This window comes from Carcharodon carcharias, chromosome 2 (assembly GCF_017639515.1).
Source record: "Carcharodon carcharias isolate sCarCar2 chromosome 2, sCarCar2.pri, whole genome shotgun sequence".
NCBI lineage: Eukaryota > Metazoa > Chordata > Chondrichthyes > Lamniformes > Lamnidae > Carcharodon > Carcharodon carcharias.
This window is the reverse complement of record NC_054468.1, coordinates 114,808,990-114,825,398: the sequence shown is the minus strand read 5'-3', so window position 1 is coordinate 114,825,398 and position 16,409 is coordinate 114,808,990. Positions and strand designations below refer to the sequence as shown.

The window sequence follows — 16,409 nt, the reverse complement described above, 5'->3', positions numbered from 1 at the left end:
TGAAGAGAGTGCTGATTGGTTGGCAAGTGGTCTCTGATTGATAGGGGTGTTACCATGGAGAACGCCCCAGTGATGGTGACTGACAAGCATTGTTTGAAATTTAAACCGGGCAGCTTGATCCTGATTGGGCAAGGCATTGCCCTGAGGAATGAGAAATCTGCCAGAGGTTCTCTACCATGGCCTACCGCAAGCCTACTTTCACTGATCAATATACGCTTTGGGATTCTTACAGTTCCATATGCTATAAGATTGGTCTTATTGGCAATCTTATAAATAGGACCTGAGCTATTTGTTCACCATGCAAGCATGATGCTGAAATAGGGGCATCAAAGACATCCTGCAGGATAATGGCTACCCAGATCAGATCACTTTACTCTGTATATCATGTAAACTCACGAACGGGCCTAAGGTCATCACTTTCGGCCCTGAAAAGTGCTGAGCCTACCTCAGGTTACCCTGGAAGGGCAAGCTATCTCGAAAATGTGAGCAACAGGTGAAGCGAGCTGGTTCATGCTGCTATTATGTAACAACAACACGAGTGGTATTCGCCACTAACAGGGTGCTGCCGTCAAGGCAGAAAGACATTCCACCTATCACAGAAACAAGTAATGTAGTATTTGAATTTCAGTGCCAGTGCGATGCTAGGTATGTAGGCTGTAGGTCCCAAAGACTGGCGGATCATATCAGACAGCATGTCCCAGTCACTGTTCACAATGGGCAAGATACAGACTGTACCCAGCCAGCCTGTGCTTGCAAAACTCAAAACACAGTGTCCAACATTAGATGCGATTTGTGATTGGACAACATTTGCTAAATAGTTCTGAGTGTGCTAGGAATTACGCTGACACCCAATTTAAGATTGTCAGTCAGGCTCACATTGTGGCACATTTGCGTGTACTGGAAGCTAGGTATATTTATACACAGGGCCCTGTTCTTTGCAGACAGGAGGAACATGTATACACATTGCATCTGTTTCAGCTAAATAAATTTATTGAAATTCATTCATGGGATGTGGGCTTCGCTGGCTAGGCCAGCATTTATTGCCCACCTCTAATTGCCCTTGAGAAGATGGTGGTGAGCTGCCTTCTTGAACCTCTGCAGTCCATGTAGTGTAGGTACATCAACAGTGCTGTTAGGAAGGGAGTTCCAGGATTTTGACCCAGCAACAGTGAAGGGACAGCGATTTATTTCCAAGTCAGGATGTGGCGATGGTCTAGGTGGTGGTGTTCCCATCTATCTGCTGCCCTCGTCCTTCTAGATGGTTGTGGTTGTGGGATTGGAAGTTGCTGTCGCAGGAGCCTTGGTGAATTCCTGCAGTGCATCTTGTAGATGGTACACACTGCTGCTACTGTGCGTCGGTGGTGGAGGGAGTGAATGTTTGTGGATGGGGTACCAATCAAGCGAGCTGCTTTGTCCTGGACAGTGTCAAACTTCTCGGGTGTTGTGAGAGCTGCACTCATTCAGGCAAATGGGGAGTATTCCATCATACTCCTGACTTGTGCCTTGTGGACAGACTTTGGGGAGTCAGGAGGTGAGTTACTCGTCACATGAATCCTAGCCTTTGACCTGCTCTTGTAGCCACAGTATTTATATGGCTAGTCCAGTTCAGTTTCTGGTCAATGGTAATCCCCAGGATGTTGATAGTGAGGGATTCAGAGATGGTAATGCCATTGAACATTAAGGGGTGATGGCTAGATTCTCTCTTGTAGGAAATGGTCATTGCCTGACACTTGCATGGTGCGAATGTTACTTGCCACTTGTCAGCCCAAGCCTGGATATTGTCCAGGTCTTGCTGCATTTGGACATGGACTGCTTCAGTGTCTGAGGAGTCATGAATGGTGCTGAACATTGTGCATCATCAGCGCACATCCCCACTTCTGACCTTATGATGGAAGGTCATTGATGAAGCAGCTTAAGATGGTTGGGCCGAGGACACTACCCTGAGGAACACCTGCAGTCATGTCCTGGAGCTGAGATGATTGACCTCCAACAACCACAACCATCTTCCTTTGTGCTCATATGACTCCAACCAGTGGAGAGTTTTCCCCCAGATTTCCATTGACTCCAGTTTTGCTGGGGCTCCTTGATGCCACACTCGGTCAAATGCTGCCCTGATGTCAAGGGCAGTTACTCTCACCTCACTTCTTGAGTTCAGCTCTTCTGACCATGTTTGAACCAAGGCTGTAATGAGGTCAGGAGCTGAGTGGCCCTGGCAGAACCCAAACTGAGTGTCAATGAGCAGGTTATTGCTAAGCAAGTGCCGCTTGATAGGTCTGTTGTTGACCCCTTCCATTACTTTACTAATGAGTGAGAGTAAACTGATGGGGTGATAAGCGGCTGGTTGGATTTGTCCCGCTTTTTCTGTACAGGACATACCTGGGCAATTTTCCACATAGCCAGGTAGATGCCAGTGTTGTAGCTGTTGTTAGGGGTGCGGCGAGTTCTGGAGCCCAAGTCTTCAGTGCTATTGCCGGAATATTGTCAGGGCCCATAGCCTTTGCACTATCCAGTGCCTTCAGCCCTTTCTTGATATCACATGAAGTGAATTGAATTGGCTGAAGACTGGCAGCTGTGATGCGGGGCACTTCTGGAGGAGGCTGAGATGGATCATCCACAATTCTGGCTGAAGATTGTAGCAAATGCTTCAGCCTTATATTTTGCACTGATGTGCTGGGCTCCCCCATCATTGAGGATGGGGATATTTGTGGAGCCTCGTCCTCCAGAGAGTTGTTTAATTGTCCACCACCATTCACGACTGGATGTGGCAGGACTGCAAAGCTTAAATCTGATCCATTGGTTGTGGGATCGCTCAGCCCTGGTCTATCATTTGCTGCTTATGCTATTTGACATGCCAGTAGTCCTGTGTTATAGCTTCACCAGGTTGAACCTCATTTTTAGGTATGCCTGGTGCTGCTCCTGCCATGCCCACCTGCACCCTTCATCGATCAGGGTTGATCCCCTGGCTTGATGGTAATGGTAGAGTGGGGGATATGCCGGGCCATGAGTTTACAGATTGTGATTGAGTACAACTCTGCTGCTGCTGATGGCCCACAGTGCCTCATGGATGCCCAGTCACGAGTTGCTAGATCTGTTCAAAATCTATCCCATTTAGCACAGTGGTTATGCCAGACGACACGATGGAGGGTATCCTCAATGTGAAAGCGGGACTTTGTCTCCACAATGACCGTGCGGTGGTCACTCCTACCGATGCTGTTATGGACAGATACATCTACAGCTGGCAGGTTGGTGAGAATGAGGTCAAGTATGTTTTTCCCTCTTGTTGGTTCCCTCACTGCTTGCTGCAGACCCAGCCTAGCAGCTACGTCGTTTAGGGCTCAGCCAGCTTGGTCAGTAGTGGTGCTACCATGCCACTCTTGGATGGACATTGTAGTCCCTCAACCAGAGTACATTCTGCGTCCTTGCCACGCTCAGTGCTTCCTCCAACTGGTGTTCAACATGGGGGAGCACTGATTCATCAGTTGAGGGCAGGCAGTACGTGGTAATCAGCAGGAGGTTTCCTTGCCCATGTTTGACCTGATGCCATGAGACTTCATGGGGTCCAGAGTTGATGTTAAGGACTCCAAGGCAACTCCCTCCCAACTGTCTACCACTGTGCCACTACCTTGACTGGGTCTGTCCTGCAGGTGGAACAGGACACACCCAGCTATGGTGATGGTGGTGTCTGAGACATTATCTGTAAGGTAAGATTCTGTGAGGGTGGCTCTGTCAGGCTGCTGCTTGGCTAGTCTGTGAGACAGCTCTCCCAATTTTGGTACTAGCCCCCAAATGTTAGTAAGGAGGACTTTACAGAGTTGACAGGGCTGAGATTGCCATTGTCATTTCTGGTGCCTAGGTCGATGTCGGGTGGTCCGTCTGGTTTCATTCCTGTTTGTGTCTTTGTAGCAATTTGTTACAACTGAGTGGGCAGAGGGCATTTAAGAACCTGGTCTGGAATCACGTGTAGGCTAGGCCAGACCAGGCAAGGACGGCAGATTTCCTTCCCTAAAGGACCTTAGTGAACCAGATGGGCTTTTTACAGCAATCGACAACGTTTCCATGGTCATCATTAGACTTTTAATTCCAGGTTTTTATTGGATTCAAATTCCACCATCTGCCATGGTGGGATTTGAACCCAGGTCCAAGCAATTCCCTGGGTCTCTGGATTACTAGTCCAGCGACAATATCACTGCACCATTGCCTCCCTGTAAAATAAGTGACCACTATTTGCTGATTCGTTTCTTGGGACAATGCCTTGACCAATCAGGGTCAAGCTGCCTGGTTTAAATTTCAAACAATGCTTGGCAGCTGTCAGTCACCATCAACTGGTACATTCTCCATGGCAACACCTCTATCAATCAGAGTCCACTTGCCAACCAATCAGCACTGTCTTCATATACAGTATAAATTGTTTTCCCCTCATATTAGTATTCTTGCAAAGTGTCCTGATGAGTACAAGACGAAAAGCTTCAACACGTCTCTTTTATCTGCAAAAACTTTACTGAAAAAATGTTATAACTCTTTAAACGACCATCTCCTTAGCTTGGAATCAAGTTTTCTTCTCATGTTTTGAGACAGAAACACAATTCACTTAACTCTACTTTACATTTGTAGGTATTCAACATTATTCCCTTTGATTTATATTCTGTAGCTCTCTGCCTTTACATCTCAATATTATTTGTACTATTGATACATCTGACAAATGCATAACCTGATAGTCATGAGAATGTTTTAAATTATCAATGTTATGAATCCACAATGAAGTATTTGCATGTATCGTCAGCCCATGTTTTTTTTCAAACTATTTTTAAAAAGCATTCCAATTACATATAAAATATGAGCTTCATGGGCAAGACAGCAGGGAAGGGGACTAATTGGATAGCTCTTTCAGAGAGCCAACACAGGCACGATGGGTTGAATGGCCTCCTTCTGTGCTTTTTGAGTCTAGGGTTGACCACCTGGCAGGGAAACATTCTAATCCTGTTCCTGTACATCAGTATCAGTACTAATTTTGAAAATAATTTAAATACTAGATTCATAACTTACCTTTCGAAACACAAATGGTTCCTCATTATACACGGGGTTCAAACCATTGTTCATCACCATTCGAGTTCGGAACTCCTTTCGAATTGTGTCAGTGGGCAGACCGTACATATCTACTTCTACATATGTACCAATTTTCTTATCTGATAAAAACTGGCCTGATATTACCTGGAAAATAGAAGGACAATTATTGTCTAACAGATGCAAAAACGTTACCAGGCAATTCCATCTTTTTACTTCTTGACGTAATGTGAACGTGTTCACTGCCCTCAAGAAGCTGATGCTGAGCTGCATTCTAGAACCACCGCAATCTACATTCGTATTATAGTCTTTGGTAGTGGTTATGTGATATGACTCTGAGTGGCTTCTAGGCCATTTCAGAGGGCAATTAAGAGTCCAAACACTTGGCTGCAGGTCTGGAGTCACACATTGGCCAGACTGAGAAAGGACAGCAGATTTCCTTCCCTAAAGGATATTAGTGAACCAGATGGGCTTTTACAGCAACCCCATAGTTTCATGACCACCATCGTACTGATACTGGCTTTTTAATTCCAGATTTATTTCATTAACTGAATTTAAATTCCCCAATTTGTCACAATTGGATTTGAACTCGCGTTTTGGATTATAAATCTGGGCCTCTGGATTTCTAGTCTAGTAATGTAATCACTGAGCTACCATGTCCCTAATATACTTTCATTTAATTCATAAAATGTTGCTTGAAGGTAAAGCTCACCCAGGTGACTGCCAACCTTCAATAAGCCCTTAGCTTGAATAAAGTTTTGCTTTTACACAATCTTTAACAAGTTTTAGTTCTTACCATAGCTTTTAGTAGTGCTAACCCTGTTTAGTAGTGCTAACCCTGGGGTCAAGGAGCATTAGCATATTGTGGATTGTTGCCTACACTATTTCAGTGGGGCGCATGGGGGGAAGTGAATTTGATTGCATTGCTATGGAGTGAGATTTTTTCATTTCCCCGTTTCCCTACGGCAGTCAATTGTTATTAAATAAGCATTTAGCAGTCATCTTTGCTGGAAGGCAATGGAGGGAATTGAGTCACATGATGTATTTCATCCACCTGAATGGTGTTATAGCGTGCAGGTCCATTAATAGACTGGCATATTATGCGTTTGTCCTGAAATTTATCAGGATTTAGGATGGAAGTAAAAAGGATGGCGGATTTGGCATCCTGAATCTTGCAGAGAGAAAATACATCTTGCACAAATAAAGCTTGGGAAACGTGTCATCTTTTCTTCAAAAGTTACCGCTTTTGCATGACGGGTAAAGCTTATAATGGGATCTCTAGTTTGGCTATCCATTCGATGGCTGAGTGGAGAAACGGACCCTGCAAGCAGTCGGTGTGACGTGTGCCATGGTCTGGGACTCAAGAGACAACAATCATGCTTCTGGGTCGTCCTTCATCTTCCATGGCTGGAGCAGGTGGCAGCATCCACCATGCCCTGTGCGGATTCATTGAGTGCCGTCCACTGTCTCCGAGCGAGATTGAAGTCAGGGACCCCAGCTGTCCGATCAGTGATGATGTGTTGCTTCTTTATGCTTCATGCTGCCCACAATTCCATCCATCTGGGTAGTGGATTGATACCATCTGTATGAATATTAGCTGCTGTTTCCTGGAACTATTTTAAGCACTTTCTTGGTAGGTTTTTCAAGCCTTAATGAATGGGAGGATCAGTGTTCATTATAATTTTGTCACCTCGTGGAGCACGGTGGAGTTTCAGGAAAAGGCCATTTTCCTTCATTGTCTTCAATTAATTTTGATAAACAAATAAACCAGGCTTCATTCGAGGCTGAGAGAGAAATAGCATTATCAAAATAAAAATGAATTGGTCTTTCATCTCATTAGCTGTGTTGTGGGACTTTGGTGTGTGTAATTCGATGGCTGGGATTTTCTGGCCCCATTGCGGGTGCGACCCGCCAAGGGTGAGACGGTGTCCCAGCCAGAAGTCCATTGACTTATGGCGAGACCGGAAGATCCCAGCGGCAGTGGGCGGGTGGGGAAAAATCTCGTTGAAGGAATGTGGCAAGACTTCAGAAGCTGATCCATTGACTGTGAACAATGGATACAATGAGGGTGCGATTAGATAAAGGTAAGTTAGTTCTTCCTCTTCTTACCTGGACAGAACAGGTTGCTGCAATCACACCATCTACCGGGGTTTCCGAGAATGGGTCAAAGGTCCGATCTGGGCGGCGCATGAAGTCAGGCTTAAGTAGAAAACTAGTCAGGGCAAAAGGAATTCCAAAGAAGTAGCATTACAGCACAAGTTATACAAATTCCTAACACAAAGAATAAACTTCCTAAAAAACCTAAAGTTTCTGGCAAATCTCTGGATAAATATTGTTATAAGTAATCTATAGGCGTGGTTATGGTGTAACTCCTGAAGGTCAACACAATGAAAACAAACATGTCATAAGTGCATCTCTGCCAGTAAGCTTCTGAATTGTATAGCTCACCACTCTTATGACAGCCTGCCTCAGATGTCGAATCTAGAATAACAGATAAGTGCTTACAATGTGAGGAAGCTGAGGAAGTACCTGAATCGACCACGTTGCTGCCCCAGGAATGATGCGTCACAAATCCAAACAGAGGACAAGTCCTTTCTCTAAATCCCCATTTCGCAGCCAACTTTTGGTGCACATATGGGAGTGTTTCTAGTTGTCCAGGAAATCCAGTCACAAACGTTATGATTTTGTGATACTGTCTCAGGGTAAATGGTATCAGTTGCTCCCTCAAGCAGTCTGCGCAACTTATTATTATAGGAGTTCATTCAACAACAACTTATACTGATATGCTGTGGTGCCTTTAACATAATAAAACATTCCAATGTGTTTCACAGGAGCCTTATAAAACAAAATATAACACTGAGCCACATAATGAGATATTAGGTCAGATGACCAAAAGCTTGGTCAAAGAGGTAGGTTTTGGAGGAAGAAAGTGAGGCAGAGAGGTGTTGGGGGTGTATTCCAGAACTTATGGCCGCCAATGGTGGAGCGATTAAAATCGGGGTAACTCAAGTTAAAATTAGATGATGCAGGTATCTTGGAGGGATGTGGCGGAGATTACAGAGATAGGGAAAGGCATGGCCACCAAGGCCTTTGAAAGTCAAATTGAGAATTTTAAAGTCAAGATGTTGCTTGATTGGGAGCAAATGTAAGTCAGCGAGTGCAGGGGTGACAGGAGAACGTCACCATATTGCAAGTTAAGACAAGGCCAGCAGAGTTTTGGATGACCTCAAGTCCACAGTTGGGAGAATGTGGGAGGAGAGCCAGGAGTGCATTGGAACAGGCAAATTGAGAATTAGGGTTTCAAGAGGTGAGCTGAGACAGCGGTGAAGTTGAGGATGTTACGGGTGAAAATACGTGGTCTTAGTAATGGCGTGAATGTGAAGTCAGAAGTTCATCTCGGGGTCAAATATGACACCAAGATCGAGAACAGGCTGGTTTAGTCTTCAACTGTTGCCAGGGAGGGGGATGGAAACGGTAGCTAGGGAATTGAGTTTGGAGTGGAGATCAAAAACAATGGTTTTAGTCTTCCCAATATTTAACTGGAGGAAATTTCTGCTCAGCCAGTACTGGATGTCGGATAAGCTGTCCAATTATTTAGCAACAGTGGAGGAATTGAGACAGGTGGTGATGAGGTGAAGCTAGGTGCCATCAGCTTCACAATGATTTATAGGATAACATTACCCAGGGATGTTACAATAGCATTCCTTATTATCTGGACCAGAAACTTATGTTTTTTATATGAGCATTTGTTCAATCTCAGCAAAGGAAGGCTGAGTGAATGCTTGGTGAGATGAGGCTTGCTATGACTCATTCAACTGCTTTACTTTCCATCAGATGAGCTTAGAGAACAAGTTACGTCTTTACATCAATATTAACTCACCTTTGCATGCTTTTAAATTTTCAAAATGCTTGAACTGAAAATAATTTTCTAACTTGTCTCTCCTGCACTCAAATTGTTCTCACTGCCCTTTGCTATGACACTGCTCCCTTCATTTATTTATTTATTAAAGTTGGCTGCTGCATCAGCTTTCAATTAAACTTACTACTCCCGAGAGTTGAATCCACCAATCCAACCTGGCAAAGATCCTTGCTGAGTCCAACTGAGCGAGAGTTGTCAAGCACCAATGCATGTTAATAACCACTGAAACATTGAACTATCATTGCCTCCAGCAAGTTGGTTCATATTCCACAGCTGAAATTTTATTTAGACATTGCCAGTCCTGTTGTGCTTTTGATTTAATCCCTTGATAGCTAGCTGGTTTTCATTTAACAGTAGCATTTTTATCATACACTATACCAAGGTGCACCCATAATGGCAGAGGCTGAAATCCTGAAACTTCCAGGATTCTCTTGGGAAGACATAAGTTTGCATTTATAATGAGTGAAGACTGACCATTGCTTGGCTGTGGAGGGGAGAGGAAGCATTCCCATCTCTATTTTGTCATAAAGACCTGGATTTTGCAGTCAGCAGCGAAGTAACGGCGCTTGCCGCTGACCTTGAAGTTACCCGCAAAGATCAAATGATCTCCGTGGCATGGACTTCACCTTTCCCACCTTTAGTTTGATTCTGACATCAAATCTAGGGGATCTCCCGGCAAACACACTGAAGAGTTTTCACCGCCCACAAACCAGGCACATAATTATTATTCACTTTCTATAAGTTTTACTGAGGATTAGATAAAGGTTGGGACATACACACGACAATAAGGTAGAAGTGGAAATTTGACATTCCACAAACATAAAATTAGTTTTCCAGGCCAAAGAGGTTGTGTTTCAGTAGTCCTGACTTAGTGAGCCATTAAAAACTCAGTTACACCTCATTCAACAATGCTTCATTTGTTGGGTTTTTTTTTAGACAGCAATATTAAAGAGAAAGTTGAAGTGATTTCTAAAGATTGCATTCTATGGGGACTTCAACAGGGTAGCCAGTGATGAAGCAAGGAATCACTGGCAGCAACATCTGGATTTCCACATTTAGCTGTGCATGTGCTGACCCCAGAAGTTGCTGTTAGTTGCACAGTTGTAATGACACAAATGCTGATCGTTTCATCAGCGTTACAACTACAAAATCTGGGCCAGGTGAAGGAGTGCTCAGACGCAAAGGCACCCCAAGAAACATGTCAGAGGACTCGTCCTGGAGTCTTCTCAAATCAATCAGTAGGAAAAAGGCCTGGAGCAAATAAGGGGCAGCATCATCAGGGAAGTAGCTTGGCGCTCCCGTCCACCTCACAGTGAACATGATAGTCAGCACATGCTGGTGGTCCAAGACAAAATAACAGGGCACAGTGATGCTGTCTAGAGCTTGGATACCAGCGGACAGATAATTATAGCATCTTTGAATCTCAGAACATTCATTTAGCCAGCCATTTCTAACTTCAGTAACATGCTGAAATCAGGCCTGCTTAGTGAAGGCTTTTGAAGGCTCTTCAAAGGTTACCTGTCTAGTATAGCTCAAATTAACAGATTCTTTCTTTTTAGAACATATAATTATTGAAACAGCAATTGCAGTGCATATTGCAAAAATAAATGATGAAATCGCTTTTCACCTAAATGGCCAAAATCAACACCTAATGGACAGAATTTGGAGGTCTAGGGAAACCCCACTTACTTCAAGGAAGTTAGAATCACTTACCTACATTCAGGACATTACTTAAGTACAAGCCTAAACTATGTGGAAAATGTCTTCAGTGCTGGTATTTAGATCTATTTCAGTTAAACTCAAATGTTGCATATTCGTTTTAACAGGAGAGAGACATTACTTACCCACATGATCCATTGTACTCAAACTTTCCCTGATTTAATTGCATGGCCAAATCTGTTATGCAATATAAAATATTGCAGAATTAGATCAGATAGATAAGACAGATGTCAAAGTTTAGATATTCAAGGAAAATTAGTAGCAATTTTAAAGAAAAAAATGTGACATTGATTTTGTCATTATTAATTCAATATTAAACATTGACAAAAAACAAACAGATATTTAACTTTACATGCTGCTAACTTAATGCAGCTATTAATTAGCTCATTTTAAAGGGGTCAATGTTTCCACTAAAATGCTGCAGGAAGATGTTAGGACGTGTGACTGCATACTGGGTTAACACACTGCTCTTTCAAACTTGGGACTATGTTCAAAGCCAACTTAAAATTACAAAGGTGAAGACTTTCTCATCAAGATGCTGCGAGGAGTCTACATGAAATAAGTAACTATATGAATGTTGAGCTGACCATGGGAAATTGTGTTTGCTTGGCAGACGTCAGGGGTGAAGCTAACCCGGGGGAAAGAGTGCAGAGTGGGCAATGGTAAGTTGCTAGTGTGCTTTACCCTCCGCACAAGCTATGCTTCCATTGAAGTGGATGATAAAGGAAAGGTGGGCTTGGTGTAAAACAGACTGCCAATTTGCTGTTGCCAGTGCAGTAGTGCCAAGTCACTCCTTACACTTCTTGGTCAACCATGTACTCATCTCCAGTCATTTTGGGCTGACCTTCAACAGAACTGGATAATCTTGGCCAAGGGGTTTGCAATGGAGGGTATGGAAGAATATTCCCCATTGTGTGGAGTCGTGACTTCATTCTGGAAGCATCCCATTTACCGAATGAAGGAATAAGTAGTAATCCATGCCCACGGGGACTGTACCGCAGGAAAATATAGGCACGCAGCCTGCGATTTCCTGTTCGTTAATTCTTTATGGGTGGAAAATCACAGGATTGCCTGTCCGTCATTTTCTTGCAATGCACTCACTGCAAGCATGGAATCAGCCCATGTCTTTTCAGTTACAATGTTGGAAATTAGGCTTTATCCGTAGCAGCAAATCCATTTAAAAAAAAAATACTCAAATGCTACCGTTTACTAGAGTTCAAATTAGGTTTTATTCTCCTTTAAAAAGTTGAAAATGTTGGGATTTGCACACTTTGGTCAAAAGATGCTAAGGTAGGAATCATTAAAATGACAATGCTGCTCAGAATGATGCAACTGATGCCCTTTTATTCTTGCAATTAAGCTTGCCTATGTACACCTACAACCAAAATTCTAGAGACTTAGGATAAAACAATGACCCATTCAAAATAATTTCCAAACTGCACAATGTCATAGCTTCATTGTGCATTTTTCATGGCTTCTTGGTTGCACAGACAATTCTATGCTGTGCCATATGTCTGCCAACGGAAACGCCACTGGCAAATGACTGAGCTTCATGCAGGGCATCTGTTTGGGAGCAGCTTAATTCCTGCATGATGAGTCAGGCTGGCTGGACAGCACTCCCTACCTGGGGTCTGGAAGTTTAGTGAGACCATCTGGCAGCCAGCATTCCAAAAGATCTGGGGCATGTAATTACTGGAATCCACTCGGCCTCCCTTGGGGTAAATCCGACTCATTTGTCGCTTGTTATAACTATGAAGCTCATTAAGGAAAATGAACCGAAAACAGCTGCAGCTGCATGTGTGTACAAATTTACACTTTGATACTGTCATTATTATTTATTCCCTCTTATTTTGCAAACCACTTCAATAACCATTTTTGATCCCTATTTTGCTTAAGAGTGTTGTTTCAGTCATTGCTTAAGTATCACTTCAAGGGGATCAAAGTCATAAAATCAAGATTAACATTCTGTATTATATTTTAGTTAATTTTTCTTATTGGTTAAAGGTTTCTAATGGTTGCATTGAGAAACTTGGCTGATAAGTCATTCCAGTAGGTCCTCCCTCACTGTTGTAGTTGCGTTTCTGGAAGGTAAAACTTTAAGTGAAACAAAGCTGTAGTTAGTTTCTGCAGGACAAAAACACTAAAACATTGCACACTGTATGCTGAAATACTGTACACTCCTAAATTACTATATTTGAAAATGAAATAACTTATGAAATAAAACAAATTAAAAAATATAAAAGAAATATACTAACTCTTTCTACAGGTACATAATTCCCATTCGTCACCTCTCCCCAACTCGTTGCTTCCCTCCCTTGCTTGCCATTTCCCTCTCCTGAGCTCGCACTGTGAGCAAAGGATCAGGAGATGGGCAAGCAACCGGGAGGAAGGGAGTGAGAGGAGCTGTGAGCGAGGGGGTCGGGGTGGGAGGCGGAATGTGACAGAGAGTTGGGGAGCAGGAGCGGCCACTCCAAAATGGCGCTAATCAGCTTGCGTGGCATTAGGTTGACAATGTCGCAAAATGATGCTAAAGCTGAAATCCTGACACCATGTGCACATACCAGGTCTATTATACCCATGACGCTAAAGCAAAATGATGCCTAAAGAGGCAACTTAAAGGGCGACGCTGCATTACATCTAGCTTGAAACAAAATGAGGCTGGATTTTGCTGTTAAAGTGACAATGAAGCCAACAGTGCTCACTGTTATTCATACAAAAATCACTTCGCAACTTGGGGGAACAGAGATGGGCAATTAAATGCAAAAATATGGAGGCTGACATCTGTAATGCACAGCTCCTCGGAAAGCTGCAAAAAAAAATGCCTCCCACTGCCTGGCTCCCCATTCAAATGCATTAAACTTGATAAGATTCCTGGACTTACGGGGAGAATTTTCCACTTAGCGAGTGGTGGTTGGGCCCACTCGCCAAGGCATAAAATGACGCAGGGTGATGTCGGGCGTGCGTTCCAACGTCATTTAGATTTTCAGTTCGGGGGGTGGCCGAGTTCGCTGTGCTCCCGTCAAACTGTCAAAGGCCTGTTAAGGTCATTAATTAACTAATTAAGGCTATTGAGAAAGCTGCCCGTCCAACCTTAAGGTTGGCGGGGGGGCAGATGAAGAGCCCAGGCAGCCTTCACATTTTTCATGGGACCTCATCCACAGGCAGGATGAGGTTTCATGAAGGATTTATAAATTTTTTCACTAAAGTTCATTGACATGTCCCAGGTCATGTAACACTGTCACATGAGGGGACATGGTCTTAATTTTTTTATTTCTTTATTAAAATTTTTCAACCTTAAAACCTCTGTGCCTCAGGGAGGTTTCTACGCTCTTTTGCGTGCATGCGTGAAAGGGCGCACTCCTGACTCAGCAAACCCAGCCCCCCGCCTGCACAGGGAGTGCACAGCACTTCCAGACACGTTACGCTGGGCGGGCCTTAATCGACCCACGCCCGCCCCCGACCACAGAAAGTTAAGTCAAATCATTCTAGTCCTGTCTATTTGATCTTTAGCATAGAGCTTTCAAAATGGGAGGGTAGTACATTAAACCTCAAATTTTTAAGAGTGCTTATACAAACCTAAGAGATCGTTAGCCTTTTTTTCCCGTAAGCAGTGAAATACTCTTTTAATGGTGTATTAAGCCTTAATTACTGCCAGTAACCTCTCTGGCACAGAAAATGAACTTGAACAAGTGTGGAGTCTCATTCCTTCAGATTTTTGTTTTACTTTTTATTTTCTGTCCCTTTATCTATCTCTCTTAGTCACATCTTTCTCTCCCTCCCGTTATTTTGCTTTCTGCACCTGATCTGACATTGAATTCACTATTCAAACTGGTTCAGAATGTACGCAGCTCATTAACCAACCTTCAACCTGATTGGTTAAGGAAAAACACAGTCACTTGCTGGGCAAAACTCCAAGTTTAAGTAATGGCTGTGCTGCTTGTTCACTGCTTACGGGAAAAAAAGGCTAACAATCTCTTAGGTTTGTATAAGCACTCTTAAAAATTTGAGGTTTAATGTACTACCCTCCCATTTTGAAAGCTCTATGCTAAAGATCAAATAGACAGGACTAGAATGCCATTTATAAACAGATAATTATATATCAATGTGATAAACTGTGGTTGTTACACATTTGGTAACTTTTCCTTATCAACCAAAATCTAAAGCTAAAAGGGGGAAAATATGATAAGCCCACAAATATAAATCGGTTGTGATTATTTTTATGTGTATAAAACTTTTGTTGCTGCCAGAAAGCTTGAGTTTCCTTTCCTCTTGCTGCAACTCATCTTCTACAGTGGCTGGTGGTTACATTGTTGCTCCAACCACTATGCCCTGTTTTCTCAGCCTCTTTAGTATATTGCTCTGCTACTGTTCTTTGTGCTAACAAACCACTCACCGTAACCTAGTATAGGCTCTTAATGCTAATTGGATCCACGCCGGTTGAAGCGAAAACTAAGGGTGGGATTTTCTGGCCCCACCTGCTGGCAGAAGCTTCCAGTCCCGCCAAGTCAATGGACTTTTGGCTGGCTCGCTGCATCTGCCATGCTAGGGCTGGAAAATGGCAGCTTAAAACACAGTTTCTTTCTTTGTTGGAGAGAGTCTATTGACTTAGTTCACAATGAACACTACTCCAACACCGAGCGTCCCAGCCAGCTCAATTTACAGGTTACAAATGCCCATCATCTGCTTAGAAATGTAATTGCCATTAAATCTTAACAATGTAATTGCCAGTAAACCTTAACAATGTAACTCTTTCGAGTACAAACCCGTTTCCATCTGTTTCAGATGTTGTTTCATAGTTTGCCATTGTGAGATTTGAACTCTTGATTGATATTTCGATGATGTAACAGATGTTGTGTAACTCTTTTGAGTACAAACACATTTCCATCTGTTTTTCAGATGAAGTTACATTGTTTCATAGTTTGCCAGTGTGAGATTTGAACTCTTGATACTCTTTTGAGTAAACCTGTTTCCATCTGTTTCGGATGAAGTTACATTGTTTCATAGTTTTGCCATTGTGAGATTTGAACTCTTGATCTTGGGGTTACAAACCCAGTACCATAACCACTTGGAACAATGTACTTGCAATTAAATCTTAACAATGTAATTGTTAAGACACTGGCACTTGATTATGTGAATATGAGAAATGAACAATGTCTCGAATGTAGTATTAGCAAAAAAAAGGCTTGAACATATATGCTGTCTTTCATGACCACCGCACGTCCCCAAAGTGCTTCATTGCCAATGAAGTACTTTTTGAAGGACAGTCACTGTTCTAAGATTGGAAATGCAGCAGTCAATTTGCGCACAGCAAGCTCCCACTATCAGCAATGTGATAATGACCAGATACTCTGTTTTTGTGATGTTGATTGATGGATAAATATTGGCCAGGACATGAGGGGATAACCCCCTGCTCTTCTTTGAAACCGTACCATGGGATCTTTAACATCTACCCTAGTGAGCATATGGGGTCTCTGTTTAACATCTCATTAGAAAGATAGTACCTCCAACAATACAGCACGTCCTCAGTACTGCAATGGGGTGTCAGCCTTGATTTTTGTGCTCAAGTCATGGAATGGGACTTGAACCCAGGACCTTCAGACTCAGATGTGAGAGTGCTACAAATGGAGCCACAGCTAACAAGAGATTTTAAGTTTAAAGTCATATTTTCTGGCTTTGCAACAAACTTCTAAACACAGAGCAACTGCTTTCA

At 43.0% G+C, this 16,409-nt stretch overlaps 1 protein-coding gene across 9 annotated transcripts in view; it reads right to left on the bottom strand.

Annotated features, from left to right (window-relative positions):
• Positions 1 to 16,409, bottom strand: part of LOC121292423 (1-phosphatidylinositol 4,5-bisphosphate phosphodiesterase beta-4) — a 451,886-nt gene that overhangs the window by 107,644 nt on the left and 327,833 nt on the right. For all 9 annotated transcript variants that reach the window (XM_041214297.1, XM_041214373.1, XM_041214305.1 and 6 more), the window contains 4 exons: positions 12,324 to 12,448; positions 10,825 to 10,876; positions 7,171 to 7,273; positions 5,044 to 5,208 (listed from right to left, as the gene is read on the bottom strand). In XM_041214297.1, coding sequence (XP_041070231.1) covers positions 5,044 to 5,208; positions 7,171 to 7,273; positions 10,825 to 10,876; positions 12,324 to 12,448 — 445 coding nt within the window. The remainder of the gene's footprint in view (positions 1 to 5,043; positions 5,209 to 7,170; positions 7,274 to 10,824; positions 10,877 to 12,323; positions 12,449 to 16,409) is intronic.